The 13,730-nt window shown below is 40.7% G+C and overlaps 1 protein-coding gene across 1 annotated transcript; it reads right to left on the minus strand.

Annotated features, from left to right (window-relative positions):
* Positions 1 to 3,933: 3,933 nt before the first annotated feature.
* Positions 3,934 to 13,516, minus strand: LOC145445096 (E3 ubiquitin-protein ligase TRAIP-like). The gene is made up of 8 exons (XM_080323227.1): positions 13,358 to 13,516; positions 13,169 to 13,288; positions 10,515 to 10,598; positions 10,295 to 10,459; positions 9,263 to 9,399; positions 8,291 to 8,480; positions 7,663 to 7,763; positions 3,934 to 5,612 (listed from the first exon to the last, which is right to left on the minus strand). Exons 1-8 carry the CDS (start codon positions 13,403 to 13,405, stop codon positions 5,051 to 5,053), a joined length of 1,407 nt encoding a protein of 468 aa, XP_080179353.1. The 5' UTR covers positions 13,406 to 13,516; the 3' UTR covers positions 3,934 to 5,050.
* Between the last annotated feature and the right edge of the window lie 214 nt (positions 13,517 to 13,730).

Below are 13,730 nucleotides of genomic sequence, written 5' to 3' on the forward strand. Positions count from 1 at the left end.
TGAACTTTAAGTCAAATCGAACATGTTTCCGGGCCTAATATAACCTCACGAAGTTCTGCATCAGTTTAAAATTTGACGTTTTATTTATTTTACCAATGGGCAAGCCTTCAACACATTGTATCTTGAAATTAAGCTATAAAATCTGAATATACCTCGCGGACCGGCAGCAAAGTCGTCGCGGACCGGCACCGGTCCGCGGACCGGCGGTTGAGAACTACTGATCTAGCATGTCCATGGCACGTCTCAGCCGGGAAAAGTGGACTCTGACTTTTGTGTTAGTTTTAGTGCTGTCTTAGCAAAGCGCCTTTGAAATTTTCTGGACTGAAGGCATGAAAAATGTGTTCTGCTTTTAGAAGTAGTATTTATGTTTTATTTTCAATTCCCAGTATCATATACTTTGAGTTATAATTAATATCAGTTCTTTTGTCTGGGTAAAATACATGTTGAAGTATAAAAGCAAGTGTAGTAATGCCTTTAATTTCCGGAAATATAGCTACACAATATGGCATTTTTACGATCCCCCATATTTTTATTAACGTTTACTAATCGCTCAAAGTGTTTACACCGTAGGCTATCCTATACAACTTCTCCGTATTGCTCTTCGACTAAACTACGGACCTTATAATATGGGGGGTTGCCTTATACCATGCTATTTTCTAAAAAGTCCTGTTCGAGAAAACAGACAATAAGTATCGCATTTCCATAATAATACTATCATTTTCATCCTATGATGTGGACGAATTCTTATGCTATCGAAAATTGGATACCTGCTGGTATGCATCAATATGAATCAAGCTCGTCACCTTTCGCATAGCTCAATTTGCACCTTTTTACAATCCATGTGAACGAATTAGGATCGTTTTCACAACTACTTACTTACTTGAGTACTTTTAAAGTCAGTATAAATTCTACTTCTACTTCAAGTAGTTTTAGGTTGCTTATGGGAGAAGTACTTCTACTCGTACTTGAGTAGATTTTTTCGTCGCTACTTCTACTTCTACTTGAGTAGCTTTCTTGACTACTTTGACCACCTTTGTTTGTGACGCCATCATTGGCCATGGCCAATCTAGAGTTAAAAATGAGGTTTTGTGAACAACACGCAATATAATTTTCGATACATGCATTCCAGAGCAGTTAACTGGTAACGGTAATCGCGCATGTATCTCCGTGAATATGTAGACGGTCCTGTATATAATTTTGAACAAATGCGTCTATTGCAGGGGTGGGCAAACTACGGCCCGCGAGTCTCTAAAGAAACTATATTGGTAAAATGCGTACTAAAATAGAATTAATGCATGGACTTGATTGAACTTATTAGTATATTTCATCATGATAATTTTAAGGAAGTATGGTTCTCAAACTGGGGAGGGGCGATCCCTTGAAGAGGGGCGCGAAGCTGAGATCAACTGAAAATAATTTTTGCGCTCCGCGCTATTTACAGATATTTCACTATTGTTGCTCTGTGTTTAGTCTGAATTTCATATTTAAAAATCTTTCATCCACAGTCGTAGCCTTCCATGCCATCAAACTACCAGTTAGGTTTGCTCGCATCCTTCTTGCACTGTTCTAGGGTAAATACTTCCTATATTATTTTTATGTTTAATGTCTGGCGCGACGGCCCGATATTAAACCCCACGCAGTTTCAAAGGTTTCAACTGCTAAAAATCACAGAAATCCTAGACGAGATTGACATAATTCGGATCACGAGTGTGATTTCTGATTGGCCTCTCCAGATGTGATTATTTCAGTGATATGCTTATAAAAAAATGATTCGCGCGTGTCTTTGGTAGATTCGTTCTCTGTATGCGTAGAATTAGGGTATTCATATTTTATCCACATACTGTAAGAAGCGTGTTTGAAGCTAACATATGATAATGATGCTGTCTGCATGGAGTGCTATGAAACTGAACCCAAAGTGGAATTTTCAAATCTATGAACAGATCGCTGCTGACAGATGTGTGCGGCCCGCGAATGGATTCAGATGTCGAATGCGGCCCGCGAGCTCAAAAGTTTGCCCACCCCTGGTCTATTCCCTACCAGAAACCAGTGGGGAAATCCCCACCATTTGGGAACCACTGCACTACAATATGGTAACCCTAAGTTAAACCCAGTTTGATTTAATTCAATTTATTGCTAATATTGTATCATTTCAATACACCACAAGACTGCGATACAATGAAAGATAGGAAGGTGTCGAAACGACTTGGAGTAGGCCTAGTCTTCGATATCAGACACCCACCTGGCCGAGGCGATTTAAAAAAGGAGGCATGCACACTGAATGAGAAATAAAAGAAGATAACATGGACAGGTGATAAAAAAGGTGGCATGTTTCGGAAGGCGAGATCGACATGTCAGTACGTGGTCCTGCAAAATAGAGGCCTAACTAGTATTGATTCAGTAGAAATTGTTTGTATTTTGACTTGAGCTCGAATGTGGACAATCTGGACATGCTCGATGACTGTGAAATAGCCGGCGAGATGATGTTGGTCACAAGGACAACCTTGGGACGAAGTGCATCATTTTCCTCAGTGGGTGCACCGAGAGGCATTTGCATTGTGAGGCTCAGATTGAGAAGACATCCATCCAGCGCGGCTACGGACAATGGACTGGACACATAAACAAATACTTCGTGGAGTCGCATGTTGGCCAACACTGCAGTCTTGATGTGACCTGGGGCAGTAATTGCCGGCACCGAAATGCCTGTCTTCGAATATAAGTTCTAAGAAGCAAAATAAATGTAATCGGCTAACGTCCGGCACGCAAACAAAAGACTGGTTTCGTTTCCGACTACTTGAAGTAACCTGGAGAGTTTGAAATATATTGACGACACTTACGGCGGCTAATTTCATCTCCACGTCACTACCAGATAGGGGAGATGTGGTACCGATGGATCAAAAATTGGAAAATGATCGCTGGCTCCGAAATGTTCAGCCGAAAACAGCAAATCTTTTGCTGGCTCAGCACTTTGATACAAGCTCTACCTATCTCGCACATATACATGAATATCCGTCTTCTCAAAAAATATTTAGGGACGTTCAAAATTTGTTGCTCGAACGTGTCATCGGTCCCCACCCGGTGGGTCCAATGGCACACGACCCTGGGACCTATGACACATATACCCTAAAAAACTCAGATGTGACTACTTTTCTTGCTCAGTATTATAATCTAAGCTACAGCAAACCAAAGAACAATGTTTGGTCGCAACTGTCAAAAAAATGAATAAATATTAACTCAAATGTTGTCATAAAATCACGTTTCGATTTAGGCTCGGACTTATAAATTTGAGGGTACATACATATTGCCCGAAAATCGACAGCGTGACTTTCAAATACCTCGTTATAGCGATAAAACATCATATGCAATTATTACATAAAGATTTTCTGTGCGTAGGCATTTTTCATTTGTTTCATGATTAGTATGCTTGATTATTTTGCTTGATTTGGCTATTGTATCATCGGTCCCCACGCTACGAATTTTATACATGAATCGAAAAAAAGTCCACTCAAGGAAAGTACTGAACAAAATAATAGGTGCCATTATATAGCCTGATACAAGCCCTACACTTCCCAATAAAAATGATTGCTGGTATGTTCGTGTTGAAGGTTACAAAGAAAAATGTATAAGTCGATCTAAATTTAGTTTACATCCCATAAAACAAAAAACATCTGTGAGAGACCCCATAGCTCGTGCATGTCGAATTTTTTTGTATGTGAGGAAAGCTTTTGCCAGCATGCAATTGTAGACAAGTTCACGGAGTGTAATAATGGAATTATCATAGAGAATTTTCAAAGTATTTTCGGTCCCGGTGATCCATCGGTACCACATCTCCCCTACCGTCTTCCGATTATGTCAGGACTAGCGTTCTGCATTTTATTGCAGGACACCATGTTGCTAATTTGAAATACACTATTACCAAAGTCAAAGGCAAAATCAGACGGTCGCCTGTAACATTTATATTTGACGGGGAAAAAAATGGAAATTTCAAACTTTTGTCATCCGAGCAACCGCCAATCGGAGTTTGCGCCAGGAATAGCAATAGACACACCTCAGAATCAGGTAGAAGTGTGAAAAACATGATAGAGTTGTAATGACTCGGACCTCGTCGAAGAGACGTAAAAGCAACGCGTAAAACGCGAGCGAAAATTGGGAAATCTTTACGAAAGGTACAAGCTTACTTGAGGTATAGTGCGGCAGCAATCACAGCTACAAAGCTTCCAGTAGAGAGAGAAGCAGACTGTGTCCTATGACCTCAAAACATGACAGGGCGATAACAAGCATACAAACAGACTGATGTCATTTGCAACCAGCCTGTGGCATAAACTATAATCATATAGATATTTGTTTCATACTGTGCAATCGAGCACAAGCACTTTACCCATTATCACGCTAAAAGACCACTACACACAGCAAGCCAGTACCCAAACCACAAGTTATCCATGGAAATCAGGGGTTTCCAACCAGGGACCAAGAGATTTTTTTTCAAGGGGGACCGTAAATAAATTTATCATCTACACTCCACTATACCAAAAGAAATAAATTTGATTCAACAAGCTACTTCTTGATTTTAAGTTACTTTGTATTATGTTGTCGGTTAGATTTATTAACATTAATTGAAAATTTTCCATCCAATCAACATATCGTTATGAATGTGGGTTTTCAACAATGCTATTTCTGAATGCAAAGCAGCGCAGTGTCTTGGATACTCAATATGACACGAGGCTGGCTCTTCACCACTAATTAAGACATTGTAAGAGCAAAAACAAGCTCAGCCATCACGTTTATTGCTTGTTGTAGGCTATTTACATAATTAATCATTCTAACTACCGATTACTGTAAGAACCAGTTCTACAATTAAAATATTGTTTCTTAATCTTTCCAAATGGTAGGAGGGGTCATAGATTATTTTCAACTTTCGGAGAGCCACAGTGTAAAAAAGGTTGGGAACCCCGGATGTAAATGGTCGCATGAATGGTCCAGAATTTCACTAACCAAACAGTAACCGCTCACGTAACCCCGACAAGACCAATTGCACATAAAGAAATCGCCTTCGCTATCTGGGGCAGGACTTTTTCACAAGATTAACGGTCGGTCTTAACGACGCAGAGGGTACGGGTTTTGACATGAAAGGTTTCGCGGTGGCCGACATACGGACTTTATTGACGCGTTTCGTCAAGCTTCCGTTACCCAAACGCTTCCTGTGCAGGAGACCGGATGACATCGGAGGCAAAAACATGCTGCCCCTTTCCGACGACTTAACCGATGTACTGGGGGTGATGAGCTTCATGTTTATTTCGCCCGGTAATTTATAGGCGGACGTACTCGAGTTTTCTTTTACGCCATGGTTCCGCAGTTGGTTATTTTTGTGCTGTTTGCTGTCACATTCGATATTTTCCAAATTCTCCACGTCCCGGTTACTTGACGAAGCGACAAAGTCATCGTCGAGTGGAGTTGAAACCAGTTTTGGTCTTTTTGCGGAAACCGCAGAGGTGGTGGCAGTGGGGAGGTTCATTGTTCTTTTGACGTTGGTGAGCTTGGATACGGCCCTCGGTGTCTCGGGGGTGATATATAACGGCGCTGGACTTTCTTGAAGAAGTCTCGATATGGTAGATGCTCTGAAAATGTACCGGTCATTTCAGGTACAGGGGGAGGTATCTCGGTTGAGTATTCAAAACAGCTAGTTTCTTCAAATAAGCAGTTTTAAATAGTTGGGGTAAAAGGTTAGGATAGGTTGCGTTGTGCCAGAGCTGAAGCTTGAGTTCAAGCACAGATAGGAATGGATTTAGACCAGTGGTTCCCAACGTGGGCGATTTGGCGGTCTAGGGGGACGAAAATGGACAAAGGGGGCGACGGGGGGGCGAAAATACCGAAGGGGGCGATAGGGGGGCGATGACGCGTCATAACGGCTGACCTTTTTTTTAGTCAGCCCACGGAAATAGTGTGTCATCAAATTGGACATCGAGCCGAAAATTTGACCTTTTTTTTAGTCAACCCACCGGTGATAACAGTTTGTATGCCCAATTTTCGGTACACAAAATTTGGGGGGCGATGATCGGTGTTGACCATGAAAAGGGGGCGATGGGTCGAAAAAGGTTGGGAACCACTGATTTAGACACTGTTTGAACACTTGCTAGTACGGCCAACTCACTAAATATGAGACTCAATAGTGAGTATGTGCAATGGTAATAACCCAGTAGAATCATCCTGACCGCAAGTCAAACAAATATATAAAAAGCAATTCATCAATGCTATGCTGCAATTGAAGTGGATTATCTTTCGACAATCAAGTCACCATAACTTAAAGGGGCACTGCACTCTAAAAATGATGTGGTCTTAAATTGAACGGCAAAACGAAAGAAAAATTTTAGCCGCAGCCGTTTTCTTCAGAACGTCATCGTAATGGAGCTGTAATGTATTGAAGTTTCCAGAGTTGCAGCACGCTCCAGCAGTCACGCAGAGATCGAACTTTATATAGTTGTCGGCTGATGTTATGCAGGAAATAGAATACAGACAACTATAAAAAATTCGATCTCTGCGTGACTGCTGGAGCGTGCTGCAACTCTGGAAATTTCAATACATTACAGCTCCATTACAGGTGGCGCTCTAAAGAAAACGGCTGCGGCCAAAATTTTTCTTTCGTTTTGCCCTTCAATTTGAGACCACATCAATTTTAGAGTGCAGCTCCCCTTTAACCTATGAACTGCATGCGACCCATAATAAATATCTTCCCAGTATTTGCGAGAGCAAACTCACGAATGCATACAAACATCAGATAACTTGAGTGTCACAATTAGGCATAAAGACCTTGAGACGTCATCGGTTATTGAAACATGATAGTGATGATACATTCCACTTTACCACTGCAGCCCTACCTGAACCACTGTTTTCTGTTGAGCTAAGTAATAACAAGGATATAATCTAACAGAAAACAAGTTTAAATCTTAGACCGCTTGCGTTCTGACATTTTAGTAGGCATGAATTGAGAACACTGTAAGTAGTTAAAAACAAAATCATCGGATTAATACAGAAAAGCACCAGGAAAAGAACAGAGCAACTTGAACATATTGATTGGAAATTCCTTGCTTGGATATGCCACCATAAAACATTCAAGATATTTAGGTTGTCTAAAAATGGGCTGCACACTAAATTTGGCTCGATTCCGACCAGCAGAAGCCGGCACAAAGCCAATCGAAATTTTTAAATTTATAATATGAATTTAAAAAAAAAAAATTAAAATTGTACTGTCAAGCCCAGAAAATTGTAGAGATGCCTACAAAAATGAAGCAAAACAAATTTGACACAATTCCAACCGGTAGAAGCGAAGTTATTCGAGTTTTACATTCATAATTCTGGGATTTCTCACCGTCATTCCTATTTTTGTAAACCCAAAACTTTCAACTGCAATAACTTCGCTTTTACTGATCGTAAGTGAGAAAAATTGTTCTGCATTGTTATTTTAGGCAACTCAACAATTTCATGGATTTGACAGAAAATTTTTTTTTTAAATATTCAATTTTTTATAATAAATTCAAAAATGTCAATTGGCTCTGCGTCGGCAAATACAATGGCAAGAGCGGATTACCAATCTGATCCGTCAAAAACTATGCATAGTTTGGAACCTACTACTTGATAATGTGGATACAATGAAAATTCTATCGTACTGACTTTGTCTCTGAAGGTGACGCAATGGCTTTTTGCAGAACATCCAATTTCTTCCTCAGGCCAGAATTCTCGTCCACTAACTGTTCTTCGCTACGTTTCAACGCCTGGGATAGCACAAAATATTGAAAGCAGTAAATCAAGCAAAACCACATATAGATGGCATATATAGGTCTCACAGAATTCAGATTTGCATGGAAAATACGTTAGGAGCTAGGTACCGGTGGCGTCATCGAGGGCAGTAGCCAGTCATAAAAATCGGGTGGTTTTGAAAGAGGGGTGGAGGATGGTGGTTTAGAAACTCATCATTCCCTATGAATTCACCTGTGTAGCACCAATTTAGAAGCATTAAAAATGCCTATAATGGGGCTACAAGTATCAGATAATTACCATCATGTAGCCTATGATGACAACTTTATAGGCCTACATGTAGCAGGTCTACCAATCCCTTCAGAAAGACAATTCTTTCTACGTTTTGAGCAGAACTTCAAGGGATGGGCCTCGGAATATTTATGTACGATAACGCAAAGTGGACCACGGCTCGAAAAAGGTCAAGAGACACTGCCCCAGTCGTTATCTACATAATTCGGACAAAATCCTATGAACACGCGCAAATTTAGAATTGGGTAGGAACCTCAATTTCCGATTTGTTCGCCATCAGCCGTTGCGTCAACGACTGGTTGGACTTCTTCAATTTCATTCCTTCGCTTTTTGCGTTGTCGCGGGAGCTTTTCATCGCCTCGTACTCCTGCTTCAACGACACGCAAAAGGTGGCGACCTCCTTCAAGTCACCAGGGCTTACATTCCCATTCGGCTTCACAAATCTGAAACAACAAACCAGTTTCTTCCTATCACAAAATCGACAGAGAATATCCACTTGGTAACATTTCAATTGATTTTACGGTATAGAATAGATAGTTTGCCATTCAGTACGGCCGCGAGTTGGCTGAAATTAACAAATGTAGGCACCTAAGGGGATGAAAATTACCAGTTTTATAAATAAACAGACCTACTCCACAAATTAATACAAATGATACTGAGCTGCAAACTTGCCCTAGTATGTAGCAACGCCGACCAAAATTTAAACTTGGAGGCACCAAAATCTCCTACTCGACAGAATACCATGACGTATTTCTCATGAGTTCATTGCAGAGCTGGTTCACATTTGACATCGACCAGGGGTTATAAACTGGGATCCCAAGCTAGTTCTAGGGCAACGTTGAAACTACAAAACCAGATTATGCTTTGAGAATTACGACGCAAGTGAGACTTTGACTACCTCGTCTAGTCATAGTTAGGTTATTCTAGGCATGGAATAGCCGAAATAGAGTTTAGGTTATGTGGTGACTTTTTCAATTGTTAGACATCAAGTAAGCTAGCCTAAATCAATATTGGGCCACAAAGTGAGAACCTTTACTTTTAAATTTTATGGGTACACACAACTGCCCACAATAATCGACGAGGTTCGCGATAAAATAAAATTAAGAATACCTGGCATAAACACTGTTAGTTCTCAAAGCCATGATATCAGTGCCAAAATATTAGACTATCTGGAAATAGTCAATCAAAAAATATCACGACAAAGCAGACATGTTCAATTCCTCACCTTTTCATCATCTCGGAAACCTCGGATTTCCCAACAGTTAATATCCGTTCCGTTTTTTCACACAGCGCCAGTTTTTCTCTTAGCTGCAATAATTCCTTTTCCGCCTGTCGCACGCCCTGTAACTCGCTTTCCAGAATCTGAATTCAATGTATCCTCATCATTCATCAAAACGACAACGTACCAATTAGTACCGCCGCTATGGAAGATTTTTATACGCAGTCATACACACAAACAAAAATTCACACCCCTAGCCTATAACTCCCCATCCATGCTCAACTCCAAAATCACTAACAGAAATTGGGACGTTTGCAATAAAAAATTCATAGTATGGTGATATTGAGGGATACAACCCATACAGCCGCTTTGACAAGGTCGGATACACTCTATGGGGCGGACTAACCAATGACACGTATCTGGATTTTGATATGCATTCAGTCTGTTCAGGTTTCTTAATTGGCTCAATCATTTACTAGCAAACGCAGAAAGTCATTTTGACGTGGGGCTCGGTAGGGAGAACATTTCTTCCGGATAATTACTAGACTTTTATCTGCCTTAGCTGGAGGCCTACCGATTGTGCAAAGTCTACTCATGAGTTCATGATTTTACACTACTTTGACCGTTGCAAAACCAAAGCTCTCAGTTTCAATTCACTATAAATGGCCAAGAGGATTGATGATGATTAATGGATTAATGGATTTTTATTAGACAATCACCACACAGCTGCCAAAAGCATAGAGTCTGCATGATGAACCACCTGGTTTTCCTATATATACAACGAGAAAAGGAAAGTAGGCATTTATTGAATTTTCATATGATACTCAACACACACACAATCATGTGAAATGTAAGGGTAAGAATAAGCAATTAAAAGTGAGTGAGTAGCTAAGACAAGATATTTTTTATACTCAAGGATTCAATCTAATTCATGAGATTGCTTTCAACACTTTTTTGATCTAAGCTGGTAGTTTTGTGCTATGCCCTAGCAGCAATATAATTGCCATGTAATTTTTGTACAGCGCATTCTGAACTTACCGCTAACCTGTATTTCAGTAATTCATAATTTTCATGCGAGGAGTCCAAATCCTTTCTCAGAGTCTTGATTTGAATCTTAAAATCCTCATTTTCTTTCTTCGTCGTTTTCAAACAGCTTTTCAAGTTCTGCTTATCTGATTTCAACTTTATCTCTCTTGATTGATACTGAAAAGAAACAATCGAATACGACACTACAAACACGTCGCAAAGATCTCCGCACCTCCTGCAATTCATTTTTCAACTGAAATGGATCTAATTCGTCCTCGTTGCATTCTTGTGTATTCATGTAGATCTTCGGAACCACCTGTCAAAGATATTGGAAACAGAGTTAGCTATGATGATGCGTTTGTAATTGTTTGCTCTTGAATATCAAGCGCAAACTGCCCAGTGCCCAAGCATAAAATATGGATACATAGCCAAGAAATTTGTAAGTGACCTATTTGTATTCTGCCTGTATTTTGTTACCGGGTGAGAGGATGGAAAAGCTAGCGCTGGGCAAAGTTGAGTAGGCTACCTGCTGAATTGAGTATCAGGCTTCGAGTCTAGTATTCTAGTATTTGAAAGATGCGGAAAGTTCAAATATGTACCTTTTATATGACTACAAAGAATATAATGCCAGGTCTACATCACATTAAAGGTAATTTGCTACTGTTTTAACCTCTTGGTGGCGGCACCCGCTTTTTAGCCGGATTTTTACTTTGCCACTCCATATTTATTGTTCTAGTGAGCGTAGAGTAGGATTTCTTACAAAGGGTAGATAGGGGTAATCTCTCGGGAAAGCAATCATCGTTTCAACCACAAACTCGTTTGAACTACGTTGGAATTGTATCTAATGTTGATGACTAGTGGGTTATGGTGAAATCAAGTGTCACGGCGTCAGTGTTATATTGAGTAAGGTACTTTACTTTGATGTCGCAAATGCACAATAATTCGAAAAAATATGCCTCAAAGTAGTCACCCAAGTTTTTACGTAATAACTCGCGAACACAGTTAGCTAAATCTTCTAGTGATGGTTTGATGGAAAGCGGAGATTCGGCAGTTGCCAAAGCGACTGTAGCACTGAGTTCCGACACCGCCATGCGGAACCACAGCCGCCAGAGTGAGAGAAGTTCATTTTTCAACGAAAAAAAGTTGTTTTGCGGTCTAATTGCGTAAGTGAAATGAGATAAGCCATTAGCCATGCATTCATTCGATACGTAAGATGGCGGGTTTGGACCCCATCAAGGAGGCTACTCTTTTTCTGCATTAACGTTTTCAATTTTCTTTTTATCCATTTCCTCAGCCGCCACCAAGAGGTTAATGTACGGTGCATGGGTTGATCACGACTTCACAACATGTAGGCTACGTCATTTCCACTCATGTGCGTAGCTTTCTACTATAATGGGCTTGGGGATAATAGGGTTGGGTAGGGGATATTAGTGTTGGGGGAGGGGATATTAGTATTGGGGTGGGGGACATTAGGGTTGGGGATATCAGGGTTAGGGAACATTAGGGTTAGAGGTGGGTCAGGGTCAAAGTTGGGGTTAGGGCATCTCAAGATTAGTGTGGGATATTGTGCTCCCACTCAAAATCTAATCTAGGGATACGCTAACCCCAACTTTGACCGTAACCCTAATATCCCCGCACCTCCAATCCAATGCTAATATCCTCCTCCCCCAACCCTAATACCCCCTCCTCCAAACCAAATCTTCGGATACCCTAACCTCACCTTTGACCCTAACCCACCTCTAATCCAAATATCCCCCACATCCAATGCTAATATCCCCCTCCCCAACCCGAATATCCCCCTCCTCAAACCCTAACCCCAGCCCTAATATCCCCCTCCCCAACCCTAACATTCCCACTTCCAACCCAAATATCCCCCACCTCCAATGCTAATACCCCCCTCCCCCAACCCTAATATCCCTCCTCCCCCCCGAATATCCCCCTCCTCAAACTCTAACCCCAACTTTGACCCTAAGCTATATCTAACCCTAATATTCTCTAACCCTAATATTCCCCAACCCTAATATTCCTCGCACCCAAACCCTAATCCAAATGCGAAAAAAAAATTTATTTTGACGTGTTCATGAGAATCATTCATTGGTGATCATGGTGAACATTATTCGATGTCTTCCTACTATCGAAGAAGTGCCGGCTAAGCTGCGATAATAGCAATCGAGGTTTCAAGGCTGCGACATTGGAAAATACTATCGGAACTAGAATTTTGTGAGTAACGCATTTCTAACACAACTCTTTATGGCAAAGAGCGTTACCATTTCACCGCTATGGAATCTCCGTCCTTTTTTGAAATAAATCCTGCGTGATAGGAGCTTTTTTCGCGTGACAGAGCCAACTTTGCGGCGTGACAAGCAAGGTTACCGATTTCAAATGACAGTGCTAAGCCAGTGACAAGAGATCAGATGCTAATGGTTAGCAACTGGCAAGGTGCAAGTACTTTACCAACAGACAGTAACTAACAGATCCTGGCTTGAGGATTAGGTCAAAACATTATATACCACATACTAACTGGAATATAGCATTTGGGGTGGCTGGGAACATTGACTTTTTTTTTTTAATTAAAATCAAAGACCCGTGACGGCGTGACCGCGTGCAACTGACGACCTAGTCGGCGTGATCCTGCGTGCCGTGGACACCGATTCCATACTGGCCATTTCAGTACCGTACTCGAAAAAAAAACATATCTCACTATCACACTGGAAAGTCTGGAATCATATGAATTACTACTCGATTAAGATTGAAATATTCGAAAGATTGTGCAAATCCCTATACTCACAATTCCTACAAGGAAGAGGTTTCAAAAGATTGGCATGTAATTAATCCTAATAAATTGATGCCATTGCCATTTATCAAAATATAGATATGCTATTGTACCTGATTGGTATTCAACTTTGTTCTGCATTGTGGACAGGTTTTGCGCGGCTTACATTGCAAGAACCACTGCGAAAGACATTCTTCATGAAACACATGCCCACAGAATGTTACGCTGATGTTCTGGATTCAACAGAAAATACAATCAATAGGATTGTATAGTTTTCAACATTTACAGGTTGAAAAACTAACCTGATCGGACGCGAAAAAATCCGTGCAGATTGTGCAGTTTCCTCTCATCGTTGTCAAGTCGAGCTTAATATTTCAAGAAATGGTCATAACTATAGAAATACAAAGTGAAACTTTCTCAATTGTAAACCTACACACAACAACTTGTTGGGAAATGGTAAATTTGTAACCTGGACTGCGGCATCTAATATAAAAAGATGTGTTTCCTAATGCGTTACAAATCTACACATTTTTACAAACATATGCCTTTCCAGGAAAGTGGTGACAGAGAGAGAGCGTGATACTGATTTCTGACGCTGAGGCAGGGGTAAAGGAAAAGGAGGTAGGCTATAGCTATAGAGCCGGGTCGGCAACTATTTTTGCTCTGCTGATTAGT

This window comes from Botryllus schlosseri, chromosome 8, assembly GCF_051294905.1.
Source record: "Botryllus schlosseri isolate E-star chromosome 8, Bs_hap1, whole genome shotgun sequence".
Classification (NCBI taxonomy): domain Eukaryota; kingdom Metazoa; phylum Chordata; class Ascidiacea; order Stolidobranchia; family Styelidae; genus Botryllus; species Botryllus schlosseri.

What these genes read in the sequence shown, in the direction of transcription:
- LOC145445096 (XM_080323227.1), bottom strand. Translation starts at nt 13,405, where the DNA reads ATGAGAGGAAACTGCACAATCTGCACGGATTTTTTCGCGTCCGATCAG. An exon ending in TGAAAAATGAATTGCAGGAG is followed by an intron (nt 10,460 to 10,514) that starts GTGCGGAGATCT and finishes GTTTCTTTTCAG; the next exon opens with TATCAATCAAGAGAGATAAA. An exon ending in GTTTCCGAGATGATGAAAAG is followed by an intron (nt 8,481 to 9,262) that starts GTGAGGAATTGA and finishes TTGTTGTTTCAG; the next exon opens with ATTTGTGAAGCCGAATGGGA.